Consider the following 17,571-nt stretch of genomic DNA (forward strand, 5'->3'; position numbering starts at 1 on the left):
AGTTTTAGGACTTATAGCTTATTGCTTAAATAATATATATAAGTTCTACTATTAAAATGTTATTTACTGTTTAGTAACCATATGTTTAAAATATTTTTAAATATTTTATATTCATTTGAAAACAAATTAAAAAAGTATTTTTTGAAGAAGAAATAATGATTATTTGATTTTTGAAAAATTATGACTATATTATTGAAAGTTTGAAAATTATAATTATCTAAAAGTTATATGGGTATTTTTGTCCATTGACAGTCTTTTTAAAATTTGAATTATGTTCTGCAATATTCAAAAAAGCACGTTTTTAAAAAATATCAAAATGTTGTTTTTCCTCAAACGTAATTTTTAGTTTATTTGAGATCAAAAAGTACTTTAATATGTAACACGTGCATATTTGGAATTGTGGTAGAAAATATAACTTATAGCTTTAGGGCTTATAGTTTATAGCTTAAATAATAAACTCTATATTTCAAAAGCTGTTTACTATTTGATAAACATGTATCTAAAGTACTTTTAAAATTAGTTACATTAATTTTTTAAAAATATATAGTTATCTGCTGGAACTTTTCGATAAAAGCTTCAATTTGGTACTTTTTAAAAATATAGACTTTCAGCTTTTTTTGGTAATTAAAAGCACTTTTTATAAATTTATCAAATATATCATTTTTTCTTTAAAATAGCTTTTAAACAGTTAAAAATATTTTTTAAAGAGCTTTTAAGGCTGTTTAAATACATTTTAAAACTCCTAACACAATTCCAAACAGACCCGTCTCATGTCTTGATACCAACACAAACTAACTAGATGATGTGGCGACATCCTTACCATGTAACAATACCAACAACGTTAAATCTGTTACATCCAATTTAGACCATAAATTAATCCTCTTGAAAATCCAGATTGAGAATCCTTCCCATTTGCAAACTGTCTCTATATTTTTGTAGGAAACCTGTTGACACTGCGGCTTGCAAATTTGCAAGCACTCACAGTCTCACATGATGTCAAAGAATTAGTTCGACCATCTTTTTTTTTTTTTTTTTTCAATGAAGTTCGTGTGGCGGTCAGATGAGCTAGTGTTTATTGCTATTAGGAGTCAGGCAACGTGGGCTTTTCCAGATATGATCAGCACAAGAAGTGCAGCATGGATTGGATTTGCAGGCCTAACTCAGACGAGAATTAGGATAGTGGCCTGATTCAAAACACTGGACCAGTGGCCCGGTCCAAACTTCTCAGACGTACGGCTACTTCCCCATCGATCGTGACCTCTTTCAATCTTTTAGCAGCTACGTGTTAGGATTATATCAGTGGGCTTTATTGATTTGCTTGTTCCTCCCTTGATTATACTTAGATATTTTCCCCTTTGCGAAATGTTATGGATGCGTTTCGTACTTCCACAAAAGGTCCTTGGCAACTTGCAACCAAAAAGATAAGGAGGAGTTCGATGTGGCAGAGATGCCTCCAATACTTAAATGGGCTTTGCTAGATACAGTCGAGAAATACAGTTGGTGTGCAGTCAGCTGTACGGAATGAATAAAAAAAAATTATAAAAAAATTATTTTATATTCAAGGGGACCTACATGAATAAAAAAAAGTTATAAAAATAATTTTTTTTTCATGTAGGTCCCGTATTAATTCACTTTTTTCTCCACGACTGCACGCCGACTGCATTTTCCGACTGCAAAAAGTATTTCTCTACCTAAATTAATGAAAATCGAGTATATAGAACATTTCAATTTTTAGATTATAAAATTATCTTTAGTGTGTGTTTTGACTTATTTATATAGATTGAGTATTCAATTGGAAAAATTTGCCTTATGGCTCGATCTTCTTTAATCTTTATTGGATTGCGGACCGTTATAACTTCAAACTTGTTTGTATGGTGAATACCGTGCTAAGAGGGATTAATATACTGGGCAAATATCGTGGGCGAGTATCATGCTAAAGATTATTACTTTTTGTTTGTTACGTCATTTTTTTTTTTTTTTGAGAAAAGGTACTTCATGCATTAAAGCAAATGTTGAATACAAGGAGGTCCTCAATTAGAATACACTCTCCGAGCAGCTACTGCTTCACCTAGCAATGGATCAGAGTTCAGGTCCAGAGATGAACAAAGGGTCGCAACAATCTATCCCTCTGAGTCCCTAATAGCCACTCCAATGCCCAACTTTGACTTGCCTTTATCAATGGCTGCATTCCAATTGGCTTTAAAAACGTTTGGTTGGGGGGGGGGGGGGGTGGAGACCATATGTTGTTTGGAGACCTGGAAGACTTTTGCTGTTTTGGTTCACCCTCTAGCCAGGCCTTTATAGAATGCAACTGATGACTAACCTGCTTGGAGACTTGGGAAGAAGACTGGAACTGCTATTCAAAAATCCATGTATTTCTTCTGTGCCATATTGCTTTTGCCGTGACAACCACTTCACTGACCTCCAATGGAAGGAACTAGGTAGGGATAGGCTTCAGCATTTCCTTGAATGTACTTGCATGAGAGCTCAATTTCTGAATTCTTCTTGAACTCATTGACCACACGTCTTGGGCTACATTACAAGACCATAATGCATGGGAGATTGACTCAGGCTCTAGTAAAAAACAAGGCAAAGGGGTGACTCAACCATTTTTCTTTTGAATAGGTTGAGATTTGTGGCAAGTGACTCGGTTGCTGCTCTCCAGAAGAATGATTTAATAGCTTGAGTTGCCTTGATGCCCCACACTTTATTCCAGAAGCTTGAGGATGAAGTTTGGTATGAGGTTTGTCCCACTCTGTTCTCTTTAATTGAGCCTTGTAGATGATAGGCACTCCTGACAGTGAACTTACCATTAGCTGAGCACCTCCAGGTCAACAAGTCATTGCTCCTACAAGGACTAATGGGGATCTTGCTGATCAATCCTGCCTCAGACTCAGAAAAAATTGCATATAGAAGAGGAAGGTCCCACTACATAGAGTCTGGATCAATGAGTTCAGAAACCACTACTTCTACTTCCAGTATGTTAACAGGTGACTGCACTTGATAGGATGAGGGACAAGGAATCCACTTGTCCTTCCAAATTTGAATCTTGCTCCCATTTTCAACTTTTCATATAAGTCCTTCTTTAAGAACTGGTCTTGCAGAGATTAAGCTTTTCCACACATATGAGTCACTGGGTCTATAGATGGCTGATAGGAAATCTGAGTTAGGAAAGTATTTAGCTTTAAGAACTTGAGCAGCAAAAGATAAGGGGTTTTGGATCAGCCCCCAACCTTGTTTAGCTAATAGTACTAAATTGAAAGATTCAAAATCCTTGAAGCCCGATCCACCATTTTGTTTTGATTTCCCTAGTGTTTGCCAGCTCAACCAATAAGTTTTGGAATTATTTTCTTTTCTGCCCCACTAAAAGGATTGTAAGAGCTGGTTAATCCTTTTAAGGATCGACTTGGGAAATTTGAAGATTCCCATACTATACGTGGGAATAGACTAAAGAACAGCTTTTAGCAAAGTTTCTTTCCCAGCCTGAGACAGCATACTGATTTTCCAACTAACCATTTTAACTTTGATCCTATCCAGCACTGAGTTGAAGGCTTTGGTTTTACTTCTTCCCACATAAGAAGGTAGGCTCAAATATTTGTCAAAATTTTCTGAAGCTTTGATTCTTGCAAGCTGTAAGATGGCATGCTGGGTTTCAACCTTGGTATTACTACTGAAGAAGATAGAGGATTTGTCAAGATTAAGCCTTTGCCCTAATACTTGTTCATAGTTGCTTAGTACATGTTGCACTTTACCCCATTCTGTTGGGTTAGATCTTCAGAAAACTAAGCTGTCGTTTGCAAAGAAAAGATGATTTACATGGATAGCCCTTCAGGCAGCTGGGATCCCTGATATGAGTCCCTGCAACTCAGCTTGATTAAGACTGTAACTTAAGAATTCAGAACATAGAATGAATAAATATGGAAATAAGGGATCCCCTTGTCTGATTCTTCTAGAAGGAGCAAAGTAGGTTTGGGGTACACCATTGATTAGAAGTGAATAATTAACAGTGGTAACACGCTGCATTACCAAGTCCACTCATTTGCTCTCAAAACCCATTTTAAATATTACTTTATTCATGAACTCCCATTCAATCAATATTAATGGTAGTATATTTCAAAATCTACATAAATGCTTCTTGGCAGTCGTGGCCTTGGTTTCTATTGGGTAGGCCTACGGCTTTGGGTTCATGGGCCTTTATGGTGTGGGGTTCGGCCCAATTTATTTAAGGCAATATTTGACCTAGCATGAAATAACATTAAATATCTTTTTAAGGGAACAAGCTATAATTGTCCTAGACAAGTCAAGATCCTAAGTTTTTGACATAAGTTTCCATAATTTTATAATTTTTATTGAAAAATAATATTTATAATCATAGAGTGCATAAGTGTCACACACTCATTTGAAAAAAAATTAAGTAGTATAAGACCTACATAAAAAAATTAATTTTTTAACAATAAATTCTATTTTTTTTTAAAAATAAGTATTTGGTACCTTCACAATTTATAACTATATATAATATTATATTTTGTAACTATGATATTCTTCTTCTAAAAACAAAATCTATTAATAAAATTAGGATACTTTTATCTTCGTTAGAAAACAAGAATATTTTGATAATTGAAGATTAGTATTATTTATTATAATTTAATCATAGGCAAATCATTTAATCTCATATTAAAAAATATTATAAAAATGATAATATAAAAGATAATAAATAAATTTTTCTTTAACTTAATACTTCGACTTGATCGATTGGTACTCTTCTTTCCTTTAAAAAAAAGAACTTACGACTCTGCTCGTCTTTCGTACGACGGTAGCCTCTTCTCGAAGTGACTGGTCTGTGAACATTTTTCTTCATATCCTGCACGTGTGAAATGTCGACAAGACACAATTAGGGTCATATATGCATACAAATCTTTGAAATAGAATCTTTGCATACAAATCTTTGAAGTAGAATCTTTGCAAAAACGCTTTATAGTCCTCTCGGTAAACCTCGAATCCTCGATACTTTCTAGATTTTACGTACGCAAACGTCATGAATTTTTAGCTCCTAAAAAACACTTTCGTATGTACCTGCTCCCAACGTCGTACGGAAACAGGCATGCGAAGACGAGGACAAAGTCGTGAGAAACATTCTTGGATTAACCAAAAGAGCACTGAATTCTAGAAGTCGTCGAATTGACTTCGTTTGTTTTGACCCACGAGATATACGTTAACCAAAATAAAAAATTTCATCTCATTTCATCTCATATCATCTCAATTTATCATTATACCTTTTTTAAATTCTAATATAAAATATAATAAACAATTTAACTTTTTCAAATCTTAATACAAAATATAATAAACAATCTAACTTTTTTAAATCTCAATATAAAATTAATATTCAAAAATTATATTATAATAATATTTTATTTATTACTATTTAAAATATCTTATCTTATCTCATCTCATCTGTGTAACCAAGCAGGGTATTCAGTGAATTAAGGTTAAAATTAAAAATTAAATAAATTATTTTAATATTATTTTTAAAATTTAAAAAAATTAAATTATTTATTTTATTTTATGTGAAAATTTTAAAAAAATCATAATAATTAAATTAAATAAGATGAAATAAAAAATTTTATGAAACGAACGAATCCGTACAAAAAAGTTTTTCTGGTGGGGAAATAAAGGCCGCCCCAGGCCGTATGCAAGCTGCATGGATTGTCAATATATTTTCTAGGCAGGAATGTATAGCCAATTAATAAAATGTATTAATTTACTGATCAACTGATTGACCGAATCAGATGCATATATGGTGTTTGAAGAAAGTAAGCAGCTGGAAATTACTTAAAATTTCAGTTAAAACCAGTTGGATTGAGCATGTGGTATACGGCACTTACCAAATGCATGAATGACGACAAATTAGAGAAGATGCAGCAAGCTGAGAGAACCAGGTCAAGATCGAGCATGCATGAAAGCTGAGAGAACTTTCCTGGCCTTTGCAAAATAACAAAACATACACAACTAACGCATTAAGATCATAACAATACTCATTTTGAACACCAATTTATTAGGATGATCGATCATGTAATCCTAACAAAATTTGAAGGGATAATGGGATATATTTAATTGAAATTAAGTAACGTGTGATTCAATATTACTATGATACGGTATAGTGATAAAACATTGCATCTCTTAAAAAGACTGTGTTTAGAAGATGGAATCACTTTAACTTATTTTAAACTAATTATTGATAGGACTCACTACTTTTTTAACTTTATAAAAAAAGTTAAAATTCATTTCAACATAATTTATACATTCAAATATATATTTGATAATCAATTTATTTACATTCAAATACATCTCAATGTGACTTACAAAATATTACTATTCACATATTAACTCAAATCATTTGAGATCACTTTTTATCTAAATACAAGCTAAGTTAATAGAAAAAGATTATAACTTTAATCATATAATTTACATTTCAACATGGCTGTCTCGTACATGTAAACTTATCTTTATCGCTCATCCCTTCCAACTTTGATTAATCATGCTTTTCTCATGTGCCCAGACGTTAGTCCTGAAAACTCTGGGGCCCTGGACACATCGAAACCGCATGAGTTGACCGGGGTGGAGCACGGTCCACCAAAATGGGCACCTAAAACACTGCTTTAGAATTGCCATGTAAAAAAAATTTAAAAGTCAATATTTTTGAATTCTATATATTTAGGGAAATGCTTCTTAGTGTCGACACCCACTCTCGGCCCTAGCACTACCCTTCTAGTTAATGGAGTAAGCTCTAGCATATACCAATAAGCTGCAATATTTGACATTGTATCAGTGAAAAAACCTTAAAAAATAACTTACCTAACTAATTGTATCCTATATATGCACTTAATATAAACTTGCCACCTTACAATTAATTAATTAGACACTAGACTCAGGGCCACAAAAAGCATGCCTGAATGAATTTCAATTAATGCACAACCGCTCCCCGAATAGGACCGGGCCTCCTACTCTTGCTGTCATGCACCCACTCTATCATATATAGCATGGTACGCGCGAGCCATTCAAACCTAACAAATTTATTGCTTTTACTTGTTCAATTCTCTTGGCTCTTACCACTTCTAATAAACATATATATGATCTTTTTAACTAATTTTTTTTTTTTTAACAAAAACATTTATTTATAAAAAAAATATTTATGATAAATTATATACAACAAAAATGACTAAAATAGACTCATTTTGAAATAAAAATAATCATTTTTGAAGAAAATAACTAGATACTATTGAGCAGTTTTCTTGTATGTATATATGTACACATTTCTATATCTTTTGATAAACTATTTTGTAAGATTTTAATGCTTGAATTACTTTATTTTAAAATCTTTACATCACACATTTATTTATATGATATAATTTGATTTAGAAGATAATTTTTAAAATTTGAATCTTCAAATCAAATTATACCATGTGAATAAGGTATGGTTTAGAGGGCTTGATTAGATTAACATTTATCTTTCATGCTTTCTTATTAGGAAAATGTTGGGGAGCTGGCTAGTAGCTCCTGCTGGGAGCTACTACTGGTTTTTTTTTTTTTTTTAATATTTTTATTCAATGATCAAGTAAGTATATTTTAATAATATTGTGATTGTTTTAAAAAATATTTAAAAATATTAAAAAAATATATGTAAAAAAAATTAAAAAATAGCAGTTCTACTCATCTGCCCCGCTTTTTACATACACAATGCGAAATCAATGATGTGGCTTTTACCTTTTTTTTTTTTTTGTCCTTCTTCTTCTTTTAAACGCACGCGTTTTAGTTTAGAGGCTCCTAATACCCCAAATTAGTCTGATGGGGGTGGATTTCGAATTTTTTTTCCTTCCCCATTCTTCGTCCGCCAACCTTCATGTTCGCCACTGTCTGGGACTGCCGACGAGAACGTCCGACCGAGGAGAATCTAGCAGAGCTTCTTTTTCCACTAACGACTAAAGTATTTTTTTCCTTCAAATAATAAAACCCACGACAAATTCAAAACTGACATCTTCTGTTGAAGCCAACCCATACAGAACGTACACTTTCATGACAGCAAACACTCCTACAACCAAAAACCAGAGATTGGTTTTAAAAAAAAAAAGTGACAAATCTTAAAAGTTTATTTTAGAGGGGAAAAAAAAAACTTGAGAAGTAAATTGAATTTCTCACAAAAGCCGAACATATATTAATATTCTCTAAAAGCACAATCATCTTCTACCGTATTCTTTTTTACATGCATAGTCATCAAGACTCAAACCCACGCACTTCTGCTTCCTATCCTGAGTTATGAACACTGCACCCTACAATGGCCCAAAATGCATTTTGATAAAAATAATATTACATGCGCACACGGAGTAATGAAGAAATTTTGGATAATGACCACTTGAAAAAGTTCTCTATGCATTATTTTGTTTTTCTCTATGCATTCTTTTAGTCATCAAGAGGGATTTCTCTGATGGAATCGGTAACTAGGTACTTCTGGGTGAGAGCAAGGTCTCAGATGGGAGAAGATGAAACGGCTGTAATGGGAGAGAGGGAGGAAGAGGCATTTACAAGGGATTTTCACGAGAGGGAGAGGGATTTTGATTCAAGCGTGGTGATAGGGTTACTACCCTATTACTACCCATCTACTACCCTAGTTCATTTCAAGTTTTTTCTTTATTTTTTTATCATTTTCTTTTAAGTATTTTTTTAACATTCTTAATTATTAAGAAAAAATTAAAAATATATGTAACTTTACTAATATTCACTTTCTTAATCATTAAATAAAATAAAAAATTAAAAAAAATCAAACATAAAAATAATAGTAGATGGGTAGTAAGTGGATTGTAACCCTATCATTATTCTTTGATTCAAAGGGAGGGAGAGGCAATCTGTGGGAAGCATTTCGTTTTAGGTAGGATTGTTCATCCAGGTCGGTTTTTATCCAGCCCGGTCCAGATGAAATCCAGGTCGGATCCCGCATTTGCAAAACCGGATACATCCGGTCCGGACCCGGCTATGAAACACGGGTTCCGTTTTATAACCCGGTTAATCGGATTTTTATAAAAACTTCAAAAAACCATATATCTCTCTGAAGCCCTCTTCTCCCGTCTTCCCAACTTCCCAAGTCCTCTCTCTCTCTCTAACATACGAAACCCTAGCCGCCCCCGTAATCTCCTTCGTTCTTCACTCCCCAACTCCCCCCGACCACGATCTCTCTGTCGTCGAGCTTGAGCTTGGGATCCCGCGGTCTGAGAGTCTTCATTCTAGTGCCGATGCCGAAAAACCTCGGTAAGCCTCTCTCCCGATCTGTGAACAATGAATGTAAATGTGGTAAATCTAGTGATTTGATGAACTGGGTCTATGTGCTTGGATAGATCTGGTAGATCTAGTGAAATGTCGAATGGGAGTTTTAGGGTTTTTTTGGGATTTCTCTTTTTCTATCTTAGTGGTTTTTTTTTTTTTTTCCATTCAGTTCTTGTTCTTTATTTCTATTTTTCCTTGCAATCTGAATAAATCTCGATAGATTTGTAGAGATTTTGTTTAGATCTGGGTCATTAAGGTTTCTGTTTTACATGGGTATTTTTGTTATAGTTTGTTATCTGCAATTTGTTTCTTTTTTTTTTTTATTCGTGTCTTGTAGCTTTTGTTCTATGCTACGGATCGTGTAGCTTTTGTTCAGGTCAGATATATTGCATCCTTCTTCAAATCTTTTAGGGTTTTTTCTTTTATTACTTTTTTTATTTGGGTCTGTTGTGATGAGAATGTTTAAATGTAAGAAGCAATTTTTTAGGATTTTTTTTGTCTTTTATTACTTTGTTGATTTGGGTTTTATGTGACTTCAAGTAGATGAGATTCTTTATGTGGCTTCGAGTATATCAGAGTGAACTGTTTATGTAAGCAGTGAAAGCTCTCTGCTCATTGTTGTATATTTCTTCACCTTAAAAGCATGATAAATGGTTGCACAGAGTTGGTGCCGTATTTTGGGTTGTGTCCCAGCCAAAGAATTTATAAAGTTTGTCTAATTATACTTCACATTTTCGAGTTGTATTTTCATTAACATTTTGGCGTAGTGTAAGTTACTGCAACTTTGATTATGTCAAAAAGCAAAATAGAGTCCATTCTTCTGTTGTTTTTGTTCTATTCTGTTTTGTTTCCTTTAATTTCTATTTGTGTATCAGGTTTTGGATGCAAGGGACCCATAAGATACTAGATGTTACCATCTAGAGAGACATTTGAATTCCAACAACTTGTCATATGCTTTACATATTAGTCATTGTTATCCATTTAAATTCCTTTTCTGTAATATTATCACACCTTTTTTTACAGAGCCATATTGTGCACTTTGAATTTACAATCACCTTCATTGCTTTTATTTCATTGAGAAAAGAAATAACCAGAAGATTTCTTTGTTCTCTCTTTGGGAGAAGTTGATGCTAGGCCATCTTATCAGTTTACAATCACCTTTTTTTGCTGGTCATGCTAATGAAAAAAGTGATGACATTACTTCTAATGCATTATCTTCTTTCCTTTTATGTTTTTCAACAACAGAATTGCAGGGCTTTGGTAAAAGCTTATAAGATGAACCCATTGATTCATCTTCCGTTTGGGTGGCTATAGCGAATGGACTAGTTTTATTTTGGTGTGATTAAATCACATGGAAGACTATGTTATTGATATGTAACTCATCTTGTAATTTTATATTTTGTAATGTAATTTTATATTTTGCAATGTAATGTAATGTAATTTGTAGTGGATTACATGCATTTAAGTTTTTTTATTTTTATATATTTTATTATTCTGGACAATGGTAGTTTATATATTTCACAAAATATAGGCTTTTATAAAATTAAAAAAAATATAATGATTTTCAACAGTTTTTTTTAATTTCTATAATAAATATAGACTTTTACATAAACGAGAATTATGTTTATATTGCTTATTAAAAAAAAAGAGTGAGAATTATGCTTATGCTTTTCAACATGAATTTTTCTTAAAAAATCTTTAAAATAATATAATTTTTATTAAAAAAACCGGGTTGAACCCCCAATCTGGATTTTATAAAACCCGGTTTCATCCGGATTCCAACCCAGATCTAATCCGGGATAACATGGGCCAGTTTTCGGTCCGAATTTAAAATCTGGTTGCGGTTTAGATATATCTAAATTTTTGAATTAGAACTCAGATAAATAGTCGTAATTTTAAATATCAGACCGGGCTTAAATTAGACTGAATTACCACGTCAGATTCGTGTGATGTGTGATTTGAAAACCGGATTATGAATAGATTTTTCCATTTTGTTATAGTTGATCCGTCAATTCCTTTCCAAAGTACTTTCTCCTGCTAGCTAGCCCAGCTAGCGCACGTGAGTGGAATCATACAAGGCTGACATCTCAAATTTCCCGGTTCCGAAATTGCGGGCTTTGACTTTTGACTTTTTGCCCTAGGAGACTGCCGTTCGCGGTCAATCGGTTCTTCCTCTCTCTTAACTGTTAAATGCTGGCGCCCCTCCCCCAACCCTTTTGTACGGCTTCCTCCTTTTAGCCTCAGCTTCCTCAATCACTGTATAAAAGCCACACGCCCTTGCTCGATCAAAATGCACAAGTACCCCAGAAAGAAAAACGCAACAACAAATTAAGTCCTAGCTAGGAAAAACAAAAACCAAAAGAAGAACAAGAAACAGAGGTAGCTAGCTAGATCCGTGGAGCTAGATATATATATTTGATCATCAAATGGCGTGTGCTAGTCGTGATCAAGCCGTGAGAGTGGTGCTTATCGATACCCAGTACGTGGAAACGGACGCCATGAGCTTCAAATCCGTAGTTCAGAGCCTTACCGGTAAGGATTCTTGCGTTTCTTGGATAGAGAAGAGCTCCTTCGGCTTAGAAAACAGAAAACCCGTCGGTGTGAACAGAGCTGGGGTCGACAAATCTGCAGGCAGCGATAATATTAATAATGGATGCGGCGGTACTGGAAATCGTAGTGTTTCGATGTTATCGAAGGGCTTGTCGTTCAAGGATTTGGATGTTATGATCTTGCAGGCGCCTCCAATGGAGGAATTGGAATGGATGTGGGCTGATCAGCAGAATTTTCATTAATTTGATTAATTTGTAGTGTATATATTTACAACAGTTACATAGATTATATATACAACAGTTACATAGATTCAGTATATTTATTTTCTCATATGCTACTGCCGTGAAAAATTTTGTAAAAGTAAATTTATAAATTAATATAATTTCGTATGATATATTGAACCTACGTTAATATAAAAGTAAATTTACAATCCAATATACTACATCAAATTATGTCAATTTATAAATTTACTTTACAAAATATTAAAATATTTCCCATTTTGTTTCAGTTCTCACTTTAAAAAATGTCAGAGTCTTGATATTATTTAATTTGAGAAAGAGATGCAATTTTGTTTGAGCAACTAGTAGATGAGATACAACATGGGCATTGATGCATGTTAGCTGATGGCAATATTGCGCCATGCATGTGGACAATAATTGGCCATATATGGACAATTATTATGGTTCATGTATTCGTTGCTGGTTCTGGGGAATATGTGGCTGTCCATACGCCAATGCATGTGAGTGAGAGGACAAATACGTCACTACAAATCGATATATTCCCATATGGGATTTTTTTTATTAAAAAAATAATATTTATGATGAATTATTTGTGATGAAAATGACTATTTATTACAATAAAATTAGACTTATTTAAATATAAAATAACTGACATCAAATAAATAATTTTTATTTTTATAATTAAGCCCTCTAAACAAACTGTTAGAAAGCACAGCGGAAAGTACCTCAAGGCCAGCTTGTAAAGTTGCTCCACAAGTTTCTCCAGATTGACAAGAGTTTTCACTTGGTGGTAAAGCGTACTACGTAGTATAAAACCAGAGTAACGCTTTAACAATCCACAGCCTAAATACTACTTAAGAGAGCACAAAAGAGAGAGAGAGTTTTTCTTCTTGCTTCTTGCCTCTTGTGTGTTAGAACCAAAGAGGGGGGAGCTATTTATAGCCCCCTACACAACATGTAACATATGGTTGTGTTAGGTAGAATAGGGGACTAAGTGGAGTGTGTTAGGTAGAATAGTGAGATGATGGGTTTGCCCATGTGGGCGGCCCCCATTCATTAACATCTCCCACTCGCACACAGTGGGCATGACCCCAGGTCAGCATCTCTCTAATGTTCTCAATCTTATTCATACAAGTAAATAGGCCGTGCGACCACCAAGCAAATCTATAGAAAGGTGGGAGTACATACACTAAATCTCTCCCAGAGAAGACTAGCATAGTAACATCCCTAAAGTGTTTAGTTATGTCCTAGACTCATTCGATTGCATCAGTTCAAGCATTTTCGAAACCCTCTTGAGTTTTAGAAAAACTCAGAACAATGCTCGACTATCTCTAAATCATTTCAATATGTTCACAACCTTAGTCGCTACCAATATGTAGCGTCATAGTTGACGTCAGCAAACACTATTGAAGATGCGATATCAAAGAATCTTCCCTTTGCACTCATATCATTCAACTTTGGTCAAACCGCTTTCCCAGCAATGCCTCTTTAGACCGTATTGATCATGGCCATAGACAACATGCCAAAGTAGCAGACATCATAACCTCCATCTTGTGACATAGTCAAAAGTAAAGGGCACAGAAAAATGAGACTCACACAGTGAGAAAGAGGGAAACCATTTACTCACTTACTCATTTGGTCGCATAAGCACATGTAGTATGAAACACATGTTACGGTGGATTTCTCTTTCTCAAAGAGCATATGTCTATATCAACACCGTACAGATCTTAGTCTAGTTGCTTCTCAAGCGTCTAACCTGAGTTCCTCCATTTGCCCGCCTCCAAGGCGTCAAAGAGGATCTCACATCTGGCTAACCACAGGCTATATAGGTTGTGGGGTAACCCATGCATAGTCCACTCATTGGACCTTATTTTAGCTCCCACTAAAACGACATATCTTTGTGTCAACTAACTTATCCATTTGGACAAGTATCTTAGAACACAATGTCTCATCTCTACTCGCTTCTTAAGCGCTAGAGGCGATCGCTCGTGTGAGTGAGCCGATCTAAGCCTGTTGACATATCTTGTGTGTGAAGACAATACGATAAAGACAATTTACTGAATCATATTGTATTAATATCCCAAAGGAAAGGTTACATCTCAATGTCATTTGAAACACAAAAAACATTTTACAATCTACGCAGTCCTAGATTCCTAACATGAGCCTCAAAGACATCTCTTGCTATAGGCTTCGTTAAGGGATCAGCAACCATGCGACTCGTAGAGAGATGTTTCAGAACCACTTCCTTTTGCGCTACCATGTCTCTGATGTAGTGATATCTGATATCTATGTGTTTGGTTCTTTCATGGTACTTAGAGTCCTTAGCATATGCGAGAGCAGCCGTGCTATCGCAGAATATTGTCATCGAATCCGAATAATCCGTGCCAATGTCTAAATGCTTGAGGAATCTTCGTAACCAAACAGCTTCTCGAACTGCTGCAGAACAAGCTATGTATTCTGCCTCCATAGTGGATAAAGCTATACAAGGTTGTTTCTTGCTGCTCCATGTAATGGCGCCATTATTGAGCAGAAAGACATACCCAGTGGTTGATTTACGCTCATCTAGGTCACTGCCCCAGTCGGCATCGCTGTAACCTTTTAGCTGCAAATCTGAACCTTGATAGCACATCACATAATCTGCAGTTCCCTTGAGATATCGCATAATCCTTTTGACTGCTTTCCAGTGAGCCAGTCCGGGGTTAGATTGGAATCTACTCACTAAGCCAACTGCATAGCATATGTCAGGTCGAGTACACATCATTGCATACATCAGACTACCCACAGCATTAGCATAAGGGACACGGGCCATCTTTTCCTTTTCTATTTGAGTCTTAGGACATAACTCTTTAGATAAGTTCTCGCTTTTTGCAATAGGGGTGTCAATGGGTTTACATTCATTCATTAGGAAACGCTCGAGGACTTTCTTTATGTAAGTCTATTGGGACAAACACAAAAGTCTCTTTGAGCGATCTCTGTAGATCTTAACTCCCAGAATGTATTCTGCTTTACCCATATCCTTCATCTCAAAATTGAAGGATAACCACTCTTTTGTGGCGACTATCAACCCTTTATCATTTCCAGCTAGTAGTATGTCGTCAACATATAATGACAACATAATGAAACTCTTCTTGGATCTTTTGACATAGACACAATGGTCCTCTGTGATCATCGTAAACCCATTCGAAAGAACGGCTCGATGGAATCTGAGGTACCATTGCCTAGATGATTGTTTTAGGCCATATATAGATCGTTTGAGCTTGCACACTTTGCGCTCTTGATCTTTGACCACAAAACCCATTGGTTGATCCATATAGATCTCCTCATCTAGTTCTCCATTGAGAAATGCTGTCTTAACATCCATTTGGTAGAGTTCCAAATCCATGTTTGCTACTATAGCTAGAATCAGGCGAATTGAAGCAAACCTCACAACTGGTGAAAAAGTTTCCTCATAGTCTATACCCTCTTGCTGGGTATATCCTTTCGCCACTAAGCGAGCTTTGTACTTATCTATTGATCCATCCGACTTGCGTTTGACTTTTAGAACCCATTTGTTCCCAATAGTCTTACGCCCTCTCGGTAGATCAACCAGATCCCAGACCTGATTTGTCTTCATAGACTCAATTTCATCATTAAAAGCTTTCATCCACTCATCTTTAGTAGAAGATGAGAGAGCCTCATGAATTGTCCTAGGCTCATCATCATCATGCGGAGCTACCATAAAAGCTTCCCCTTCAATCTCAAAACGACGACGGGGAATACTTTCACGTGTGCTTCTACGCGGCTGAGGTTGTTGTGATTGATTGACAAGCGGTGTGCTCCCACTCGGATTTAAGTTTCTTTTATCATTTGTAGGAGCTCGAAGAATTTCTTCCTCATTCTCAACTAAATTCCTTGGAGCACTTTCCTCTTGTTCCACAATCTCATGAAGTTCCAAACTCCTATCAACCTCACCTCTACTTGGAAATTCATTTTCAATGAAGTCCACATCTCGTGATTCAATCTCAGTTACACTTCCATCAGTTTGTTCACCTATTAACACATACCCTTTAGAGTGTTCTGAGTACCTTATAAAGATACACTTCTTCCCTCTAGGGCCTAATTTCCCATACTTATGAGAAAGATCATGAACAAAACCCGTTGAACCCCATGGCCGCAAGCTACTCAAATTTGGTTTCTCGCCGGTCCATAGTTCATATGGGGTGGAAGTTACTGATTTGGAGGGTACTCGGTTAAGAATGTAGGCAGCAGTCAAAAGTGCATCCCCCCAAAAAGAAATTGGTAGGTTTGCTTGCGCCATCATTGACCTAACCATCTCAAGCAGTGTTCGATTTCTCCTTTCCGCCACGCCATTTTGCTGTGGCGTACTTGGCATCGTTAACTGTCTTTTGATTCCTTTTTCATCACAGAGCCTTTTAAATTGCTCAGAGAGATATTCTCGTCCTCGGTCAGTTCTTAGAGTCTTTAAACTCTTATCTAACTGATTTTCGACCATTCTTAGATATCGCCTAAAACATTCCAATGCTTAAGACTTATGGGAGATTAAGTAGACATGACCGTAACGTGAAAAATCATCTATAAAGGTGATGAAGTAGACACCTCCGTGTCTTGCCCTCACACTCATTGGACCACAGATGTCTGAGTGGACTAATTGCAGTGGAAAAGATGCCCTTGTGGCTTTTCCAAACAGTTTTCTCTTAGCTTTTCCCATTAGACAATGTTCACACGTGGGCAAGATGACCTTAGCGAGATTGCCTATCAGGCCTTCTCTAGCTAATCGAGTCATTCTATCTTGCCCTATATGGCCAAGCCTAGCATGCCATGTGTATGAATCCAAATTATCAATTGATGAAGAAAGAAAAGCAATGGATTCATTTATATTAGAATAAACCAAATCCAATATCATAAAACCGTCTCGAAGAAAAGCTTTGCCATAAAACACATGCCCCAAAATGAAAGGAAACATAATTGTTTTCAAATACAATTCGAAAACCAAGTTTCAATAGAGTAACAACTGAAAGTAAGTTTCGTCGGATCTCGGGAGCATATAGCACATTGTGGAGGAAAAGAGTGCGGCCACCCCGCAAGTCCAGCTTGTAGGTACCAAGTCCCAGTACCTCAACGCTAGCTCCATTCCCCACCTTGATATCACGGCTCCCAGTTGGAATCCGGCGATACTCCACAAATCCGACTCTATCTCGCGCTATGTGCTCGGTCGCTCCTGAATCAACAGTCCACAAAGGATAGGATTCAGCAACCATCACATGGCTAATTACAAAAACAATGCGAGAAAAGTCAGAGTGTACCTTCTTCGGCTCAGTGCAGTCACGAGCGAAGTGGGCAATCTTTCCGCAGTTGAAACACTCTAATTTTGACTTGTTTTTCCTGCGCTTGCCCCTCTTGGTGCGCTGAGAAGTTCCTGACACTTTTTTAATATGTCCAGCAACTACTCCATTCTTGGACTTCTTGCGCT

At 35.7% G+C, this 17,571-nt stretch overlaps 1 protein-coding gene across 1 annotated transcript; it reads left to right on the top strand.

Moving 5' to 3' along the window:
* The first annotated feature begins 11,738 nt into the window (after positions 1-11,738).
* Positions 11,739-12,104, top strand: LOC122276844 (VQ motif-containing protein 1-like). Its single transcript, XM_043086741.1, has one exon. The coding sequence runs from the start codon at positions 11,739-11,741 to the stop codon at positions 12,102-12,104; it is 366 nt and encodes a 121-aa protein (XP_042942675.1).
* Positions 12,105-17,571: the final 5,467 nt, after the last annotated feature.

The sequence above is a fragment of the Carya illinoinensis genome, chromosome 9 (assembly GCF_018687715.1).
Source record: "Carya illinoinensis cultivar Pawnee chromosome 9, C.illinoinensisPawnee_v1, whole genome shotgun sequence".
NCBI classification, from domain to species: Eukaryota; Viridiplantae; Streptophyta; class Magnoliopsida; order Fagales; family Juglandaceae; genus Carya; species Carya illinoinensis.